Source organism: Ursus americanus, chromosome 9 (assembly GCF_024610735.1).
Source record: "Ursus americanus isolate L20-20 chromosome 9, mUrsAme1.1.p, whole genome shotgun sequence".
NCBI classification, from domain to species: domain Eukaryota; kingdom Metazoa; phylum Chordata; class Mammalia; order Carnivora; family Ursidae; genus Ursus; species Ursus americanus.
Genome location: NC_142135.1, coordinates 45,726,020 through 45,741,313, shown reverse-complemented (window position 1 = coordinate 45,741,313; position 15,294 = coordinate 45,726,020). Strand labels below are relative to the sequence as shown.

The window sequence follows — 15,294 nt, the reverse complement described above, 5'->3', positions numbered from 1 at the left end:
AAAGAGAATACATGAGGATGCTATACCCAATAGGCAGTTAACTCTTCACAGTTTAAATTCTTTTATATGTAAGGACCAATACAAATAATAGCTGATTTTCCAGAGTATTTATCATGTGTTCAGTCACTGGTGTAAGAAGTTCACAAATGTTTTTGCTTTTCATTCTCACTCTGAATCTGTAAGAGGTATTAATCTTCCCATTTTTGAGATAATGAAACTAAGGCACGGAAAGGCTAAGGAACTTGGCCAAGAACACCACTGGGAAGAACAGAATTCGAAACTAAGCACTCTACATATAGAGAAAGTGAGCACAGTTCACACTACTCTATCTCCAGGTAGGAAATGCTTCTAGATTCTTATCTCTGGTCTCCTACTTAATCACTAAAAAATCTTTTTTTCTTTTTCTTTTTTAAACAAATATGAGTTTCTGTGATGCAGAATGCAAAATGTGCAGGATATTGTAAGATAAAACAAAATTTTCCATTCAGAATTTTTAACCCTTATAAGTGGCTCCTTTTTGGTGTCTCCAGACTTCTAGTGCTAGTATTTCTGAGGAAAATTTTGAGTTCTATACGGGTATTTTTCTTAATGAAGTAGTTAAGTGAAGGCAGCAACAAATGAAGTCACTGGAGTTGAATGAGGTAGTAAATAACTGAAGAGATTATATATCAAGTGTAGAACTTTCCCTTTGCCTTTTATGTATTCAATTGAAAAGAAATTATATTTTACCTATGAATTCAGTTTACATCTTCTAATTTGCCTTCAGTATTTAAAATTCTATGCCATGTGGAAAGAACAAAGAAGTGCTCGCTTTAAAAATTGATTAACTCGTAAGGTTATACTTTTCTAAAGAAGTCTTTCTTGTTCAGTTGTAAAAATATTCCTCCTGAGACTCAGAATAACCTGTCTAATGTTAAATCAATTAACCAACCAACAACAACCACCGTTAGTGAACTTTAATGTGGTTGCCCCTTTGAAATTGTTATACAGGTTTTCTAATCCTGTGCCCCACAGAACAAAATACCTAATATAATGTTTAAAATATGAATCAATTGAACAATGCAAAAATAAAAACAAAACAAAACCTCAACTCATCTTTTTTTTTTTCCTATCATATAGACAAAACAACTGGTTGACTGACAACAATTTTTCACTTTTCAGCTGATTGTCCCAGCTTTGCATTGACACATTTAATTACATTACTAGTTGATATTCCTCGGGTTTCTTACACCAACTCTTAGAGCTAAATCTTTTCTATGGAAGGCTTATTTTTCTACTACAAACAAAGGAATGCGGTCATTTTCAGTTTAAATTTTCTTTCCTCTGTCACTGTTAATTACCATTCTTGCTTCTCAAATGTACCAGCTGCTGCCACTACAATGAATAAACAAATCAACTTTACAAGATACTTAAGAGAGATTTTTAGCAAGACATCCTCAGAATGCAGAGGTAGCAGAGTAAAGATATCCTCTTGCCTAACACAAATATACAGCTCTAATTTTTAGAAACAAACTTAGGGATGTTAAAGTAATTAAACAAGAAGGCCATTAGACTGAGGTGGCTCTAATGTCTTCATAGCTTATGTAAGCAAACCAAAACTTCAGCCAGAGTCAATTCACTGGAACCTGAAAAAAAAACACTTAAGAACAATCACGAACAGCCAGCTAGGCTTTTCCAAATAAAGCAAACACTTAAGGTATAGCCAATGGAATAATTCCTTGCTTTGCTTCCCATGTTCTCTATAAAAACTTCTTCCTTCAATCCTATTGGTAGAGTGCTCCTAACCACTTTCTGTTTGGCTCTGCCTGATTCTAATTCATTTTTGCTCAAATAAACTCTTATAAATTTTAATGTGCCTCAGTTTATCTTTTAACAGGGGAAAATGAATAGTATACATCTGGATATATCAGCTGAAGAATTAACTGTGCCATTTTAAATCTGAAGAGAATGGATTTCTAATTCTGTAATTGCTGAACCTGTGTGTTATAATAATGAAAACACTTAAAAATGAAAACATAAAAGTTATTACTCAGTGTGATGTAAAACAATTTGGATATCTGAGGAAATATTTGCTCTTTCATAACTTATAGTATTCTATGCATGTGTTTACCAGTATATTTAAGGCATTATATATAAGTAGCAAATAATAAAAAGGATGCATTTACATTTAATCAAATGATCTTAAAAGCTTTCCACACTTCATAAATCTAATGGTAACTAAATTAAGTTCTTGGTCTAATTGAAATAATAGGAGTATTATAATAAAATATATGTTCATCTGTGCAGATTTCAGATTTTGTGGCCTTAAAATATTTTAAAAGAATTTTTTGTGCCTAAGGTGGTTTTTTATTTAAGTTTTATTACGAAAAATTTCTAACAAGTACAGAGATATCGAGTCATGAGAACTACCATGCAGCTTCAACAGTCATCACTTAACGGCCATTCATATTTCATTTATATCTCCAATATTCTGAAGCAAATTCCAGACATATTATTTCACACCTAAATATGTCAGCACATATCTCTAAAGCAAAAGAATGGGAACCAAAGCGTTTCGTGTCTGTACCTAGCTCACTGGGTGGCAGCCTTCTGTATACTCCATTTTATAACTTGGAAAATATGAGTTTACAGGAGGTTGCAACGAAATTTTTTCTTTAACCACAATAAAAAAGGAAGTAGTTAAATCCTCATATGGCTCTACAGGAGGGACACTCACCCCACAAATCCAAGCCGGCATTTCATTCTCTAGAAGCACAAGTCACAGTCCGAAAATACTTCCTTTCAAGGCTGGACGCCTAGTTACCGTCCACAGGACCCGTCCTTTTACCTGCCTTGCTGCTCTTCACTCTGCTCCTTTTCCCCGGGGAAGTCGCCGCCCACGGGGCCCTAGAGACCCCCAGACAGACTCCGCGTTTCCAGCGGCTCGTGCTCCTGGACGCTCTACGTCTGGGCTTGGGAGCATGCGCGCTGGGCATCCCCAGCTCTCTCGAGATTCTCTTCTGGCGCTGCTGGGAAAGGACAACGGTGTGGCCCACCATGTTCGTCTCCGAGACGTTGCGCTGCTGGTCTTACTGCATGGTAAGGAGGCTCGAAATGAGCTTGGGCACTGCTCTGTGTGCCTAATTATTAAAAATAATTTTGTTTCATAATGGGACAAAAAGGTTTTTTTGGTTGTACTTTAAAGAACTTTTCAAAACAAAAAACAAGTGAACACTACTTTAAAAGTAAGGTTTGTGTTGTTTTTTTTCCACTTGTTCTCCACTGCTTGTGAGAATAAAACAGCTACAAGTATATCCTTCCCTTTACTGACGAGGAACCTGAAACTGAAAGCTTTAGTTACACAAGATCCAGAACTTTAAAATTAGAACGCCATGGTTGGAATTTAGGGCTTTTATCTCCATAGTCCATGCAGGCTGTGTATCTGTGGCACATAAACGGCCATGGCCTTTTCTGAGCGCGTGACAGACATCGCTAATCAATTTCAATACCTTTTTGCTCCTCGCTTCCATGTCATCCCAGAATCCTTTTCTACCCAGCACTTTAAGAAGCCATTACCAATCAATTGGCGTTGGGTACAACTTAAAACCTGTGTTCCTTCCCTGGTCCTTGCAATTTCCACTAGAGCAGTATGCCTCTTGAGAAATGATTAAATAGTGGCTACTTCCCTGATGCTCAGAGGTTTAAAAATATGAAAACCCAGACTGTCATGTAGCTGATTAATGTTTTCAAAGTCTTACGTGAGTAAATTTTAAATAGATTCTGTTCAGTGTATCAACTACTCTCTGGAAACATTTTCCTCTTTGGAAAGCTGCTTTGGGACAGTTCATTAACATGATACAATAAATTAGTGATTTTGCAAACTAAAGAGTACTTTAAAACGTTTAAGTGCTCTAAAATAATGCAGACTCCCAAAGTGCTCTCAGGGAGCCTGTTATGCATCAGTAGACTGAGGAAGAATTTGAAAAAAAATTGTTAATTTAAGGCTCCATCAGGATGCGGTTAGGAAACAAACAGCGCCCAAGGAAAAGCTCTCTCAGTTTGAGTGGGTTGGTAGCGGTGGATGAGGTCCTGAACGTACATATTCTGGCTTGGGCAGCTGTACCCCTTAATGGTGCCAGCCATGGTGGAACTGATTGGTCTTAAGAGATCTGGTCAAGCGGTATCTAGTGGAACATTCTTCATGATGAGGGGACATGATTTAAGTATTTGAATCGTTTATTACTTTCACTGAAACATACTTTTCTTTATGGGTCATAATTATATTTCAACTAGAAATGATGTATGAATTGTTTTCAACTTTTTTTCACTGTGCGCCTCAGATATGCTCTTCCTAGTTTAGTCACATTGATAGTGGAAGGGCATCAAAAGAGGAAGCTAAACGATGCCTCAAATAAGTGACTGCATCTACCTCCAAAATCTGGGTACTCTTTCGGACTAACTTATCTGTAGGGAGAAATTGACTTAACTGTTATTTAAGAATTCCAAGATTTCTATTTAGATTATGGTAGAAATAAACATCCTTTTCTTATTCTTGTCCAGTTGAAGTGATTAGAGATTCCAGGAAGTTCAATTAAAAAATTAAAAATAAAAGAAATATCTGCAGTTGATAAATAAAATTTTTGAGTTATATCCGTGTAATTTTTGTTTCTTTGCATCCTTTCAGTTGTTCTGAGATATTTTGGCTTATCCCAGTTGTTTGAATGAAAAGTCAGGTGTATGTAAATTAAGCATACTTTGCCTGAACAAAATGTATAACAAGGCATCTAACTGCCAGCTTTGCCTTACACAAATGAAAAAATCTGGGCAGCTCAACAAAGCCTTCTGTCAAATCCATGGGTTTCATAGTAGAGACTCTTGATGTGACTGAATATTGGGCTGCTTCTGTTTGTTTGGTGGTTTCCTCTTTGTAATCTTTGATGAAATGTTACTTGAAGTTTATGGGATTTTTCTCTCTTTTTAAAAATTCTTAATAAAGTTATATGGCAAGAAATACAAAAGCAACAAGGGAGAAATGAGACAAGTTACAAATGCAGTGCCATGGTAAAGCAAAGTTCAACACTTAGAATTTCTGACAGTTGTCTTTGTGACTATCAGCAGAATACAGCTGGACATCTTTAGAATGTGCATAGAACTCCCTATTGAATTAATGAAAATCATTTTCAAATGATTGTCATGCAAGACCAGAATAAATGGTTTCTTCAACTCCCCATGACACTGTAAAGCTTTGACTTTCCTTAAAACCTTCAGGAAATTGTCTGGTGAGGGGATGCCAGTGATCCCTCCAGCAGAGACTATTTACTAACAATACTATTTATTTTGAGAATAGCAAAAACTATATACGACTAAGGACAAATGTTTGCATTTGTTTTATGTCTCATATCCTTTGTCTTCACTAGTTTTCTCTTTCTTCACAAGCTTGCCTCTCTGCCTTCAGGTACCAGAGAAATGAATGTGTTCTCTTCACAGGCAAATCATGCAAGTTCTGTATAAACTGTGGCCTTACATAGGGGTCAGTCTGTGTTTTTCTACACGCAAATAATCTACCACTTAGTACTGTCCAGCATACTATTCAAACTGGCAAATATTTCTGACTTCTTTTGTCAAACATGTTATGTTTGACTGCAAATACTTGGAGCTCTCCTTTTCTTTAATTTGACCAGTAAAATAATTTTGGTCTTTTATCCAGAAAATGAACATAGTTTTATAGAGGCTTAGACATACACAAGTACACAAGAGCCTAAATAAGGGCCGGATATAAAGAAGCAATATCATCAAACTCACACCTGCACCCATTAGTTCATAACCGCCCACATTGTCTCATTTTTGCTACGAAAGTAAATCAGGAATTGGTAATCTTTAGACAGTCAAAGCAATGCCATTCTTCCCATTTGAATGTGCTTGCTATCCCTAAACTATGGGACAACCAAACACTTTGTAATTCCAGAAATCAACTAATACTGAATTTAAGATAGACCCCAGATCACTTTTCATCATCTCTAGAAAGAATACAAAGGTCTTAGATTTATTAATCCCCTGCTCCGTTAAGCACTGACCTCAGTAATTTTTTCCTCATTTTATTTTATTCTAATAGTGACCATAGGAGATACGTTTTATCCTTTCTTTTCCCAGTGAGGAAGAGGAAAGTAACCAAGTAGGTAGAAACATCTGGATTTGAATGCAGGTTTGTCTGATTTCAAAGCATACTCTTTCCTGTAGCACTTGGTATGGAGGGTAGGGAGTGTTGCCCTAATTTATCTGATGTACTCTTTTAAATATACTAATTTATCAAATGAGTTAAATCTCTGTGTTGAGAAATGACAGCTACTAGGACCTATTGTTAATATTTCCATTTAAACATATGGCGTACTGTGATCTAAAATAGTCTGGAAAACCTACATATGAACAAATACATTTGAACGCTAAGTATGTGATTTCTCCCTAGGGAGACATGGCAAGAAACAACCAAAATAAAATTGCTGACCAGTAACTTAATTCCAAGACATCCATCCTAAGGAAAGTATTCAAAAGAAAAAAAAAAAGGCTTACAGAGGTATAAACTACAAGTTTTAATTTTTTTCTTTTTTTTTTTTCTTTTGTAATGCCAGGGATGGGGCAAGGAAGGAGGAAAACAAACTATCTGGCAACAGAAGATTAATCATGTAAGAAAATCTCTGTCAACTTAATATAATAGTTTTCAGCCATTAAAATAGGAAAGTTGTGAAGACTATGGAAATATGAGGTAATATTTAAAATTATATGTGAATTTGGGCAAAGAAGGTCTTAAAGATAATATTGAAGCAATAAAACAGTGAATGTATTACAGTGACACTGAGTGGCAGGGTAAATTTTTTGCTTTAAACTTTCTCCTTTTAAAAAAGTGTTGTCAAAAAATTTTTGAAGTATTATTTGAAAAATAGTTATTGCATCTAGCTTTCCATATTGCAAATGTCATGTGCAAAATTTAATATGATTTTGCATGTGGTTATAGTGTACATTTATTTCACGTTGTCCTGAATAAGTAAGACATTCTATACAACATGGGAGAATTGGAGGCAATGCGTCTTCTATACCCTATTCTATCTGCTATCACAGAGGATAGTAACAGAAAAATTTGCAAAGAGATTAAAATGGTTAGATCACTTGCTCACTTGCCAAAGTGATCCACCTCACAGACTTCAAGGAACAAACATATATATTCAAATAAAAAGTCTCTATTATGTAAAAACTTTGTATATAATAGAGAATGTCTAAATCAAACTTAGTATGTTTCAGATTTGTTTATTTTAGGCAGAGAACAAGAGAGCAGGGGGAGGGACAAAAGGAGAGGGAGAGAATCCAAGCAGACTCCCTGCTGAGTGCAGAGCCCAAGGTAGGGCTGGAGCTCAGGATCGTGACCTGAGCTGAAACCAAGAGTTGGAGGCTTAGCCCACGAACCATCCAGGAACCCAAATCAAACTTATTTTTTTAAAGCTGTCTTAACTGAGGCTTTTCCCTTTTTCCTATAGATATATAAAATCAGTTATTAATATATTCTGCTTATGATCAGATACATAAAATCCCAAAAGACTCATTAAAATATCCCAAAAATAAATGTACAGTTGAATTCATTACAAAAAGATGTTGAATTTACCAGGGAAATTAAAAAAAAAAAAAAAACAGTCTTCCCTAAATTCTTTATTATTTTTTTAAGATTTTATTTATTTATTCGACAGAAAGGACCAGCAGGGGAAGCAGGCTCCCTGCTGAGCAGGAAGCCTGATGCAGGGCTCCATCCCAGGACCCTGATACCGTGACCTGAGCAGAAGGCAGATGCTTAACCGACCAAGCCACCCAGGCGCCCCTTCCCTAAGTTCTTCTTAGTGTTCTTTGTATCAGTGTTAGATCTGAAAACTTAGAACTTTATAACTGGCCCTCATTCCTGCACTCAAATATGACAGATGCGCACATATTTCTCCACAATAGCTCATGAGTTTATATCATCAATGCAGCTCAATTCTTTCTTCTTAACTTTACTATCTATGCTGGTGGTCATTGATCTCGGTAACTATGGGAAGGTTTTAAAAGATAATCCCTAAGCCCATATAACAGTTTTTCTGAAACCGTAGGAAAACCAGTTCTTTCAAATTTCAGAAATATAGATCTTAGAGACCTAGTCAGGTACTTAAGGGCTTATAAATAACAGCTTCCAGAAATTATTTTTGGGGTTTTCTCCAACCCTGGGATATCAGTACCTCCTATGAATCTTATATCTGGGGGGAGGTTTTCAATCTATATTTTTTCAGGGATGGTCTAAAATCAAAGAGCATACTATTGGGGAGAAAATTCCTGGAGAGATTTTGTATTTCCATGGCCTGCTTAAAATTGACCACTGAACTTAGACCCAGTGATTCACAGCCTCACTGACAATGCAGGCACAGGCCTTGGGAAGCCCCATAATGGCTTCCTTCTCTAATTCCTTCTGTTTTTTTCATCCATTCACCTTGTCTCAGCATACTTAAGAAGTTCCTTATCACAAGAACTACTTCTTTTGCATCTTCCATGATTCTGCTTAAAAGTCAACTCCATAGAGGCGCCTGGGTGGCTCAGTTGGTTAAGCATCTGCCTTCAGTTCAGGTCGTGATCCCGAGGTCCTGGGGTGGAGTCCCACATTGGGCTCCTTGCTCACCCTCTGCTCCCCGCCGCCCCCTCCCCCCCCCCCTGCTCATGTGTGCGCACAGTCTCTCTGTCTCTGACAAATAAATAAAATCTTAAAAAAAAAAGTCAACTCCATTAAAAAAAGTATCATCTGATTATATAGAGTTTGATGACAGTGACCAAGAAATACATCTCATTACTATACCACCTCTCATGAATTAGATAGAATGTGAGTTAAAAAACCCAAGAAACCTTCAGTCTGTGGTTTCTTATTTAAAATACACTAATTGATGGGACACCTGGGTTGCTTAGTAAGTTAAGTATGTGCCTTTGGCTCAGGTCATGATATCAGGGTCTAGGGATTGAGCCCCGAATTGGCAGGGAGCCTGCTTCTCTCTCTCCCTCTGCGTCTCCCCCAGCTTGTGCTCTCTAACTCACTCTCTTTCAAATAAAATAAATGTTTTAAGAAAATACACTGATTGGTATTATTGCTGTTTATAACTGGTTATCTCAGTTTATTCTATTACAATGCATATAAAACCATGGTCATATTTTGGATCCCTATTTGGGCCCTCTCCCTGTCCTAACTGACCAAATATTGTTGCAAATATTGTTAATTGCAAATATTGTTAATTGAAACTTATTGAATATGAATGATATTGCAAATATTGTTAATTGAAACTTATTGAATATGAATGAATAAAATAATGTAAGCCCAACTTAATACTGATATTGAGAAAATTTAATTAATTAAAGAGTACTATTATTAATCTGAACTTTTCACTTTTATAGTCTGTACATTCCCTGAAAATAGAAAACATGCATTCTTGTTTAATCTCATGAATCACAGCATATCACAGCATAGTATCATTCTTTTTTTTTTTCCCCCTGCATGGAGCCCAATCTGGGGCTTGAACTCACGACCTTGAGATCAAGACCTAGGTGAAATCAAGAGTCAGATGCTTAGCCAATTGAGTAACCCAGGTGCCCCAGCATAGTATTATTCTTTTGTTAAAAGTTGAACAAATGGGTCGCCTGTGTGGCTAGGTTAGTTAAGCATCTGTTTTCAGCTCAGGTCATGATCCCAGGATCCTGGGATCTAGTCCTGTATCAGGCTTCCTGCTCAGAAGGAAGTCTGCTTGTCCCTCTCCCTCTGCTGCTCTCCCCTGCTCATTCTGTCCCTACCCCCACCTCTCAAATGAATAAATAAATTTTTTTAAGATTTTATTTATTCACCTGACAGAGAGAGAGCACAAACAGGGGAAGTGGCAGGCAAAGGGAGAGGAAGATCCAGGCTCCCTACTGGGAGCCAGATGCAGGGCTCAATCCCAGACCCCAGGACCATGACACGGGCCAAACAGACCCTCAATCAAATTAATAAATAAATTCTTTAAAAAAAAAAAGTGGAACAAATATGTTCATAAGGATGATCATGACTTTACCACAAAAACCCTCTAACTCTGCCTTTATCACATGCCCATGTCAATATGGAATATTTTGCAACAGTTTTGAAGTTGAGATCTTTATGACCAAAGAGTATCAACAGGACCATCATACAGTGGGCCATTTATATATTACAGCATTAGTAACATGAATTGACTAGAAAATGTACGAGCACAGCATGAACTATATGTTCACTTGTACTTTCTTATGTATCCTTAAGACTCCACCAAGATAGTGATATACTGAAATATTAATAATACATACACATAAAAAAAAACAGTTCCTATGCAAATAGAAATTAAAAAAGAAATACACAGTGTATATATATACTATATATAGTTGATTCTGATTATCCATATATTCTGTATTTTTGAATTTACTTATGCATTAAAATTTATTTATACCCCACTCATAACACCAATACTTCTGGTGCTTTTTTAGTTCTTCCTGGACATTCACAGAACAGTGAAAAATTCAAGTTGCCCAAGGCATACATTACCAGCTAAGGTCAAAGTGACACTGTCTTCTTGCTTCAGCTTTTATACCGTAAGCAGGTGACTTTTTCACAGGTATGTTTTTTGCATTTTGTGCTTTTTATTGATGATTTTGCTATTTAAGATGCCCCCAAATGTAGAGTTAAAGTGCTGTCTAGTATTCCTATGTGTAGGATGGCTTTGATGTGCCTTATGGAGAAAATAGTGTGTGAGATAAGGTTTGTTCAGACATGGGTTATAATGTTGTTGGCCACGATTTCAGTGTCAGTCACCAGTGTGTATTCAATAATGGGTCTTTAAACAGAAACACACATAAAATAAGATTATATATTGATCACTTAAAAAAATGTGACCAAAAGCTCATAGGAAACTCACTTTCCATTTCCCTTAGGTTCAATGATTTAGTAGTCACTAATTCAATGTTTTTGGTGATTTTATACAACATAACTATCACAAGTAATGAGAATCGACTATATATTCATATATATAAATACATATGCATGTGAATCTATGCACATAGATGTATATATGTATGCATGAATATCTACTATATTGTATCTCTATATATATTAATCTGTTTACTCCTCAGACCCACTTTTTTCCTCCTCACATATGGAATTTGAGATGTCTTTACACAGTATATTTCTTGCATTGTTATAAAATCACTTGTTGATTATGTATCATTATTTCTTGTATCCATTGATCTCTAAAACCGTATTGGGATCAAGCTATGACAGTTAAGCTAATATTAAATATTTAATATTTAATCTAATATTAAATCCACATACAAATGGACACAAATATTAAATAGCACATATACTTTTAGAATCTTGGCAATAAAACAGTTTTAAAAACGGACAAGACCGCCATAGTGGAATATCTACAGATTCCTAATATTGTTTCTGTACATTGGCCCAGTAGGTCAATAAGGCAACAGGAAGACATTAGAGTTCTGTTGCTCTAGAAGCACACTGTTATGTATCCTTAGGAGTCATTTATAATCTCAGCTTTATGCAAGGTTGTCTTATATACTAGGATGTCAGATCCAACTGATATGAAAATGAAGGCAGGAAACAACATTTAATCTGTAGAGATATCCTGCTGCTAATTACGTATTCACTGTGATCTTAAAGCTACTTGTCTTAAGAGCTTGTCATGGCCACCCTTTTTTTTTTTTTTTTTTTTTTTCCTAATTGGGTAAAGCATTCCTCTACACTATCCTGTCAATCTCTATCCTGGTATCAGCCAGTTAACATAAAGTTGTGGATATGCCACATGCAGATTTTTACCCCTGTAATATGGGAACTATTTTAAGTCTGTAGTTTCATCCTGAGGATAAACAGATAGAACTTGTCTTTTCAAAGTACATGTTATCCTTGGTTCTCCTTGAAGCATAAATTATTTTGTTTATCTTCACAAGAATACAAGGGTTTCAATTGACATAGCTAAAATTAGAATCAGTGATATCACTGCAATCTCAAAGTAAGTCAACTGGATAAAACCCATTACAAACTAGGCCTTTTTATTCCTAAAGTATGCCTTCAGAACACCGGAATTCTTCTTTCCTTCTACATAAGATGGTGTTATAAAATCATTAAAGTCTTTAGTATATTCCTATTAGCCTTACTGAGGGCAAATTCCAATGCACTCATCAATTTTGGGAAAATCATGTCATAGACTAGGAATCTGGTCACAATACTTTGTGGAAACTCATCTTTCAGAGTCAGAAGCATAGCTCACATCACAAATGAAGAGTGTAGCCAGGAACCATAGGAGACTAGGTTGAGGCACAAAATCAACCCTTTTTTATTGTTTCCATTAGCAGTCCAGAAATAGTCATCTTCTTCTGGATGATGGTCAACATGTGCTTGCTGCTGTGCCACACTGGCTTTCATTTATGTATCTTTATCTGATGGCCAGACATCCAATGGGCAATGGAAAGTCTGATTTCCCAATGTACTTATTAGCATGGCCCAGAATGGGAGCAGGTGATCCCTATAAATCATTAATGACAGAGATGTAGATAAAGTGCTCTCACTGGGCCAGATTGTGGTTGAAGGATTTCTGGTTCTACTTCATCCCAGGTTATTTGACATGATGGGGTGGCTGTGAGATAGCAATTAGGTGACAAGGAATGAAAGCCCCCTACTATATTTTTTGAAATATTTTAACTTTTGTCCTATTTTGAGAAAGAAAGATAAACTTGATGACTCTCAAACTCATCGCCTCTTTTATTTCTTTGTTAAAAAGCTCCTTTTCCACATATAATTGGATACTGGTTTCCCTTCACACAGAGACATTATACTGTAAATGAAAACTGGAAACAGCTTTTCCCGTATTCTTTCCCATCTTTGTAAATCAGTCTTCAAAGGAGAGATTTACTTTTCTTCCATTTTCTAAAGGATAACAAAGACTAATAAATGGCAATCTCAAAGGAAAACCACAACTGATATAAAGCCTAAAAATTTGTGAAAGAGAACACTTGAAGAAATTACTCTATTTCCTGATTGTGTTATCCATAATTGAAATGGCAGCCAATTTTTTGAGATACTGCATGATCAAGACCAATTTATATTAGCAGATAATCATGTGTCTCCTCTTAATATAGTAGATTTTTCAAATGTGATAGATACTTGGTTAGCTTTAGAATGTGGATTTTCTTTTTTCAGTAAATGATTAATATGTGTCTATTAAGTTTCATATTGAAACATCAGTATATTAAAGGTAAATTTAAATGCACATGTTTGTACATACTAAACAGTTATCTTACCAGGAATGTTGCTTGCTGAACACTCTCAAGATCTATCCTTGACGATGAACATCTCATGGGTGAATGAATATGAGAAATAGTCACCAGTGAAAAAATAGAGTATGTCACAATTATATATAAATAAGAACTGTCCAGTGGAAGAAATCTCATTTTTTCCAAATATAAACAGTTTTTGGAGCTCCCCTTTCCAGAAATAAAGCTCAGCCATTGTCAAATAATATGCTGTGAGCTGAACCAACTTCTCTATGTGAAGCCGTAATTAAGGATACGGTCACAGATACTCAGAACCTTTACTTAATCTTCCCATCGATGTTCTGTACTTCCACATAAAATTGCACTCTTGAAAGGGACAATGCAAAATGATAACTCAAAAACAAGATAGTTTCATTTAAGTCAGTTTAACTGAGGTATTTGGATTATTTTTGGCTTTTCAAACCCAGTTAGTTCCCTGCTAGGATTCACCTAATTCCTTTCATCAATATAGCAAATAAAATTTAACCTACTAATTGTATATGCCTTGTGGTTCAAAGTTAAAAAAAAAAAAAGTCCATTGTGGGCAGAGCCAATTTTGAGCCATATGTGTAGTTGAGATGATGCCTATTCTATTTATAGAATTCAAACAAGGAACCTTTTTTTTTTTATTTCAAATATGCATTATTATAAATAAAGTACCCTGAGCTGCACAGATCTGTTCCTCATTTTAGCACAAATTTTTAAGGTTAGATAATCGATTCTAAGCAAGGAATGACCACTTGACTTTCTTGTAAAGACTAAATTCATTATATAATTAGTGATCTCTGTGATCTGATAGTGGCAATACACATTTGGATAGAGTAACTAAAATGAGGGATTAACAAACATCTTTGTGCCCCAATATCACAATATTTCAGGACTAGAAAATCATGTGATACATTTAGAATGCTCTAATTTACAGACCGTGGAAGGCAGTATATTGTAATGGCTAAGAGCAAAGTTTCTGGACTCAGAACGAGCATCAAATCAGATCTGCCACTTCTTGGACAGTATCTCTGGATACAGTATAAATTATTAATAGCATATATCTTAACATTTATTGGATACTTACCATGTTCAGGCACGTGCTAAGAACCTTATATTCATATTCTTTTTGAATTCTCACAACTGTATGAGGTGTAGGTATTTTTATTATTCCCAATATATAGATGAGGAAATGAAGCTTGGCAAGTTTGAATAACTTGCTTAAGTTGGTAGAAACTCTGGTACTAAAATCATACTGGATTGAGACTAAAGACTATGCTATTAGGTGCTACCCTGTCCAGTACTGTTTTTCTTAGATGTTCTGAGCCTCAGTTTTCCCAACTGTAATGTTGTGCAACAGTATCTCACTTGTGATAAATAAAGAAATACTTGAAAGTACCTGGAAATAATAAACCCAAACTCTGTAATTAAAACTCATTTTTCATATCCAACCCACTGATTTGTTCTTGTTGCTGTTGTAATTAAACAGAGTGTGTCACTTGGGCTTCATGTTTATTTCAAGCTGATCAGTATATAATGATAATGAGTTTTATCTGTTGACAACATATTGCTTCACAACCCTTCTACCTAATCATATTTTTAGGACACATAAAACTAGTTTAAAACAACCTCACATTACTTAAGAAAATGAGATAATTTGAAACATTTAGAAAGGAAGGAACAGCCTGCCTCTGTAAATTGGACAAACTGGAATTCAGGAGAATTAGAGTTTCTTGAATAAAATGTGAACAGAAGCTTATTGGATCTGATTTGTCCATCTTATTTTGTGTTCTAAAATTGTAATTTGGAATTTTTAGTAGGAATTCTCTAACTGATGAAAGCTGGGAAATTAAACATTCTAAAATCTTGTTATGGTAAATTATTTGAGACTCCATAATTATACTCCTCAGCAGTATCCCATAAATAGCTACACTCGGACTTGTTCTTTTACCATGT

At 35.5% G+C, this 15,294-nt stretch overlaps 1 protein-coding gene across 1 annotated transcript in view; it reads left to right on the top strand.

Annotated features, from left to right (window-relative positions):
* Positions 1–211: 211 nt before the first annotated feature.
* The window catches only part of LOC148109461 (uncharacterized), a 44,948-nt gene continuing 29,865 nt past the window's right edge, over positions 212–15,294 (top strand). The window contains exons 1-4 of the mRNA XM_087864426.1: positions 212–335; positions 2,704–3,078; positions 6,606–6,659; positions 10,519–10,646. Coding sequence (XP_087720552.1) covers positions 212–335; positions 2,704–3,078; positions 6,606–6,655 — 549 coding nt within the window. The 3' untranslated portion in view covers positions 6,656–6,659; positions 10,519–10,646. The remainder of the gene's footprint in view (positions 336–2,703; positions 3,079–6,605; positions 6,660–10,518; positions 10,647–15,294) is intronic.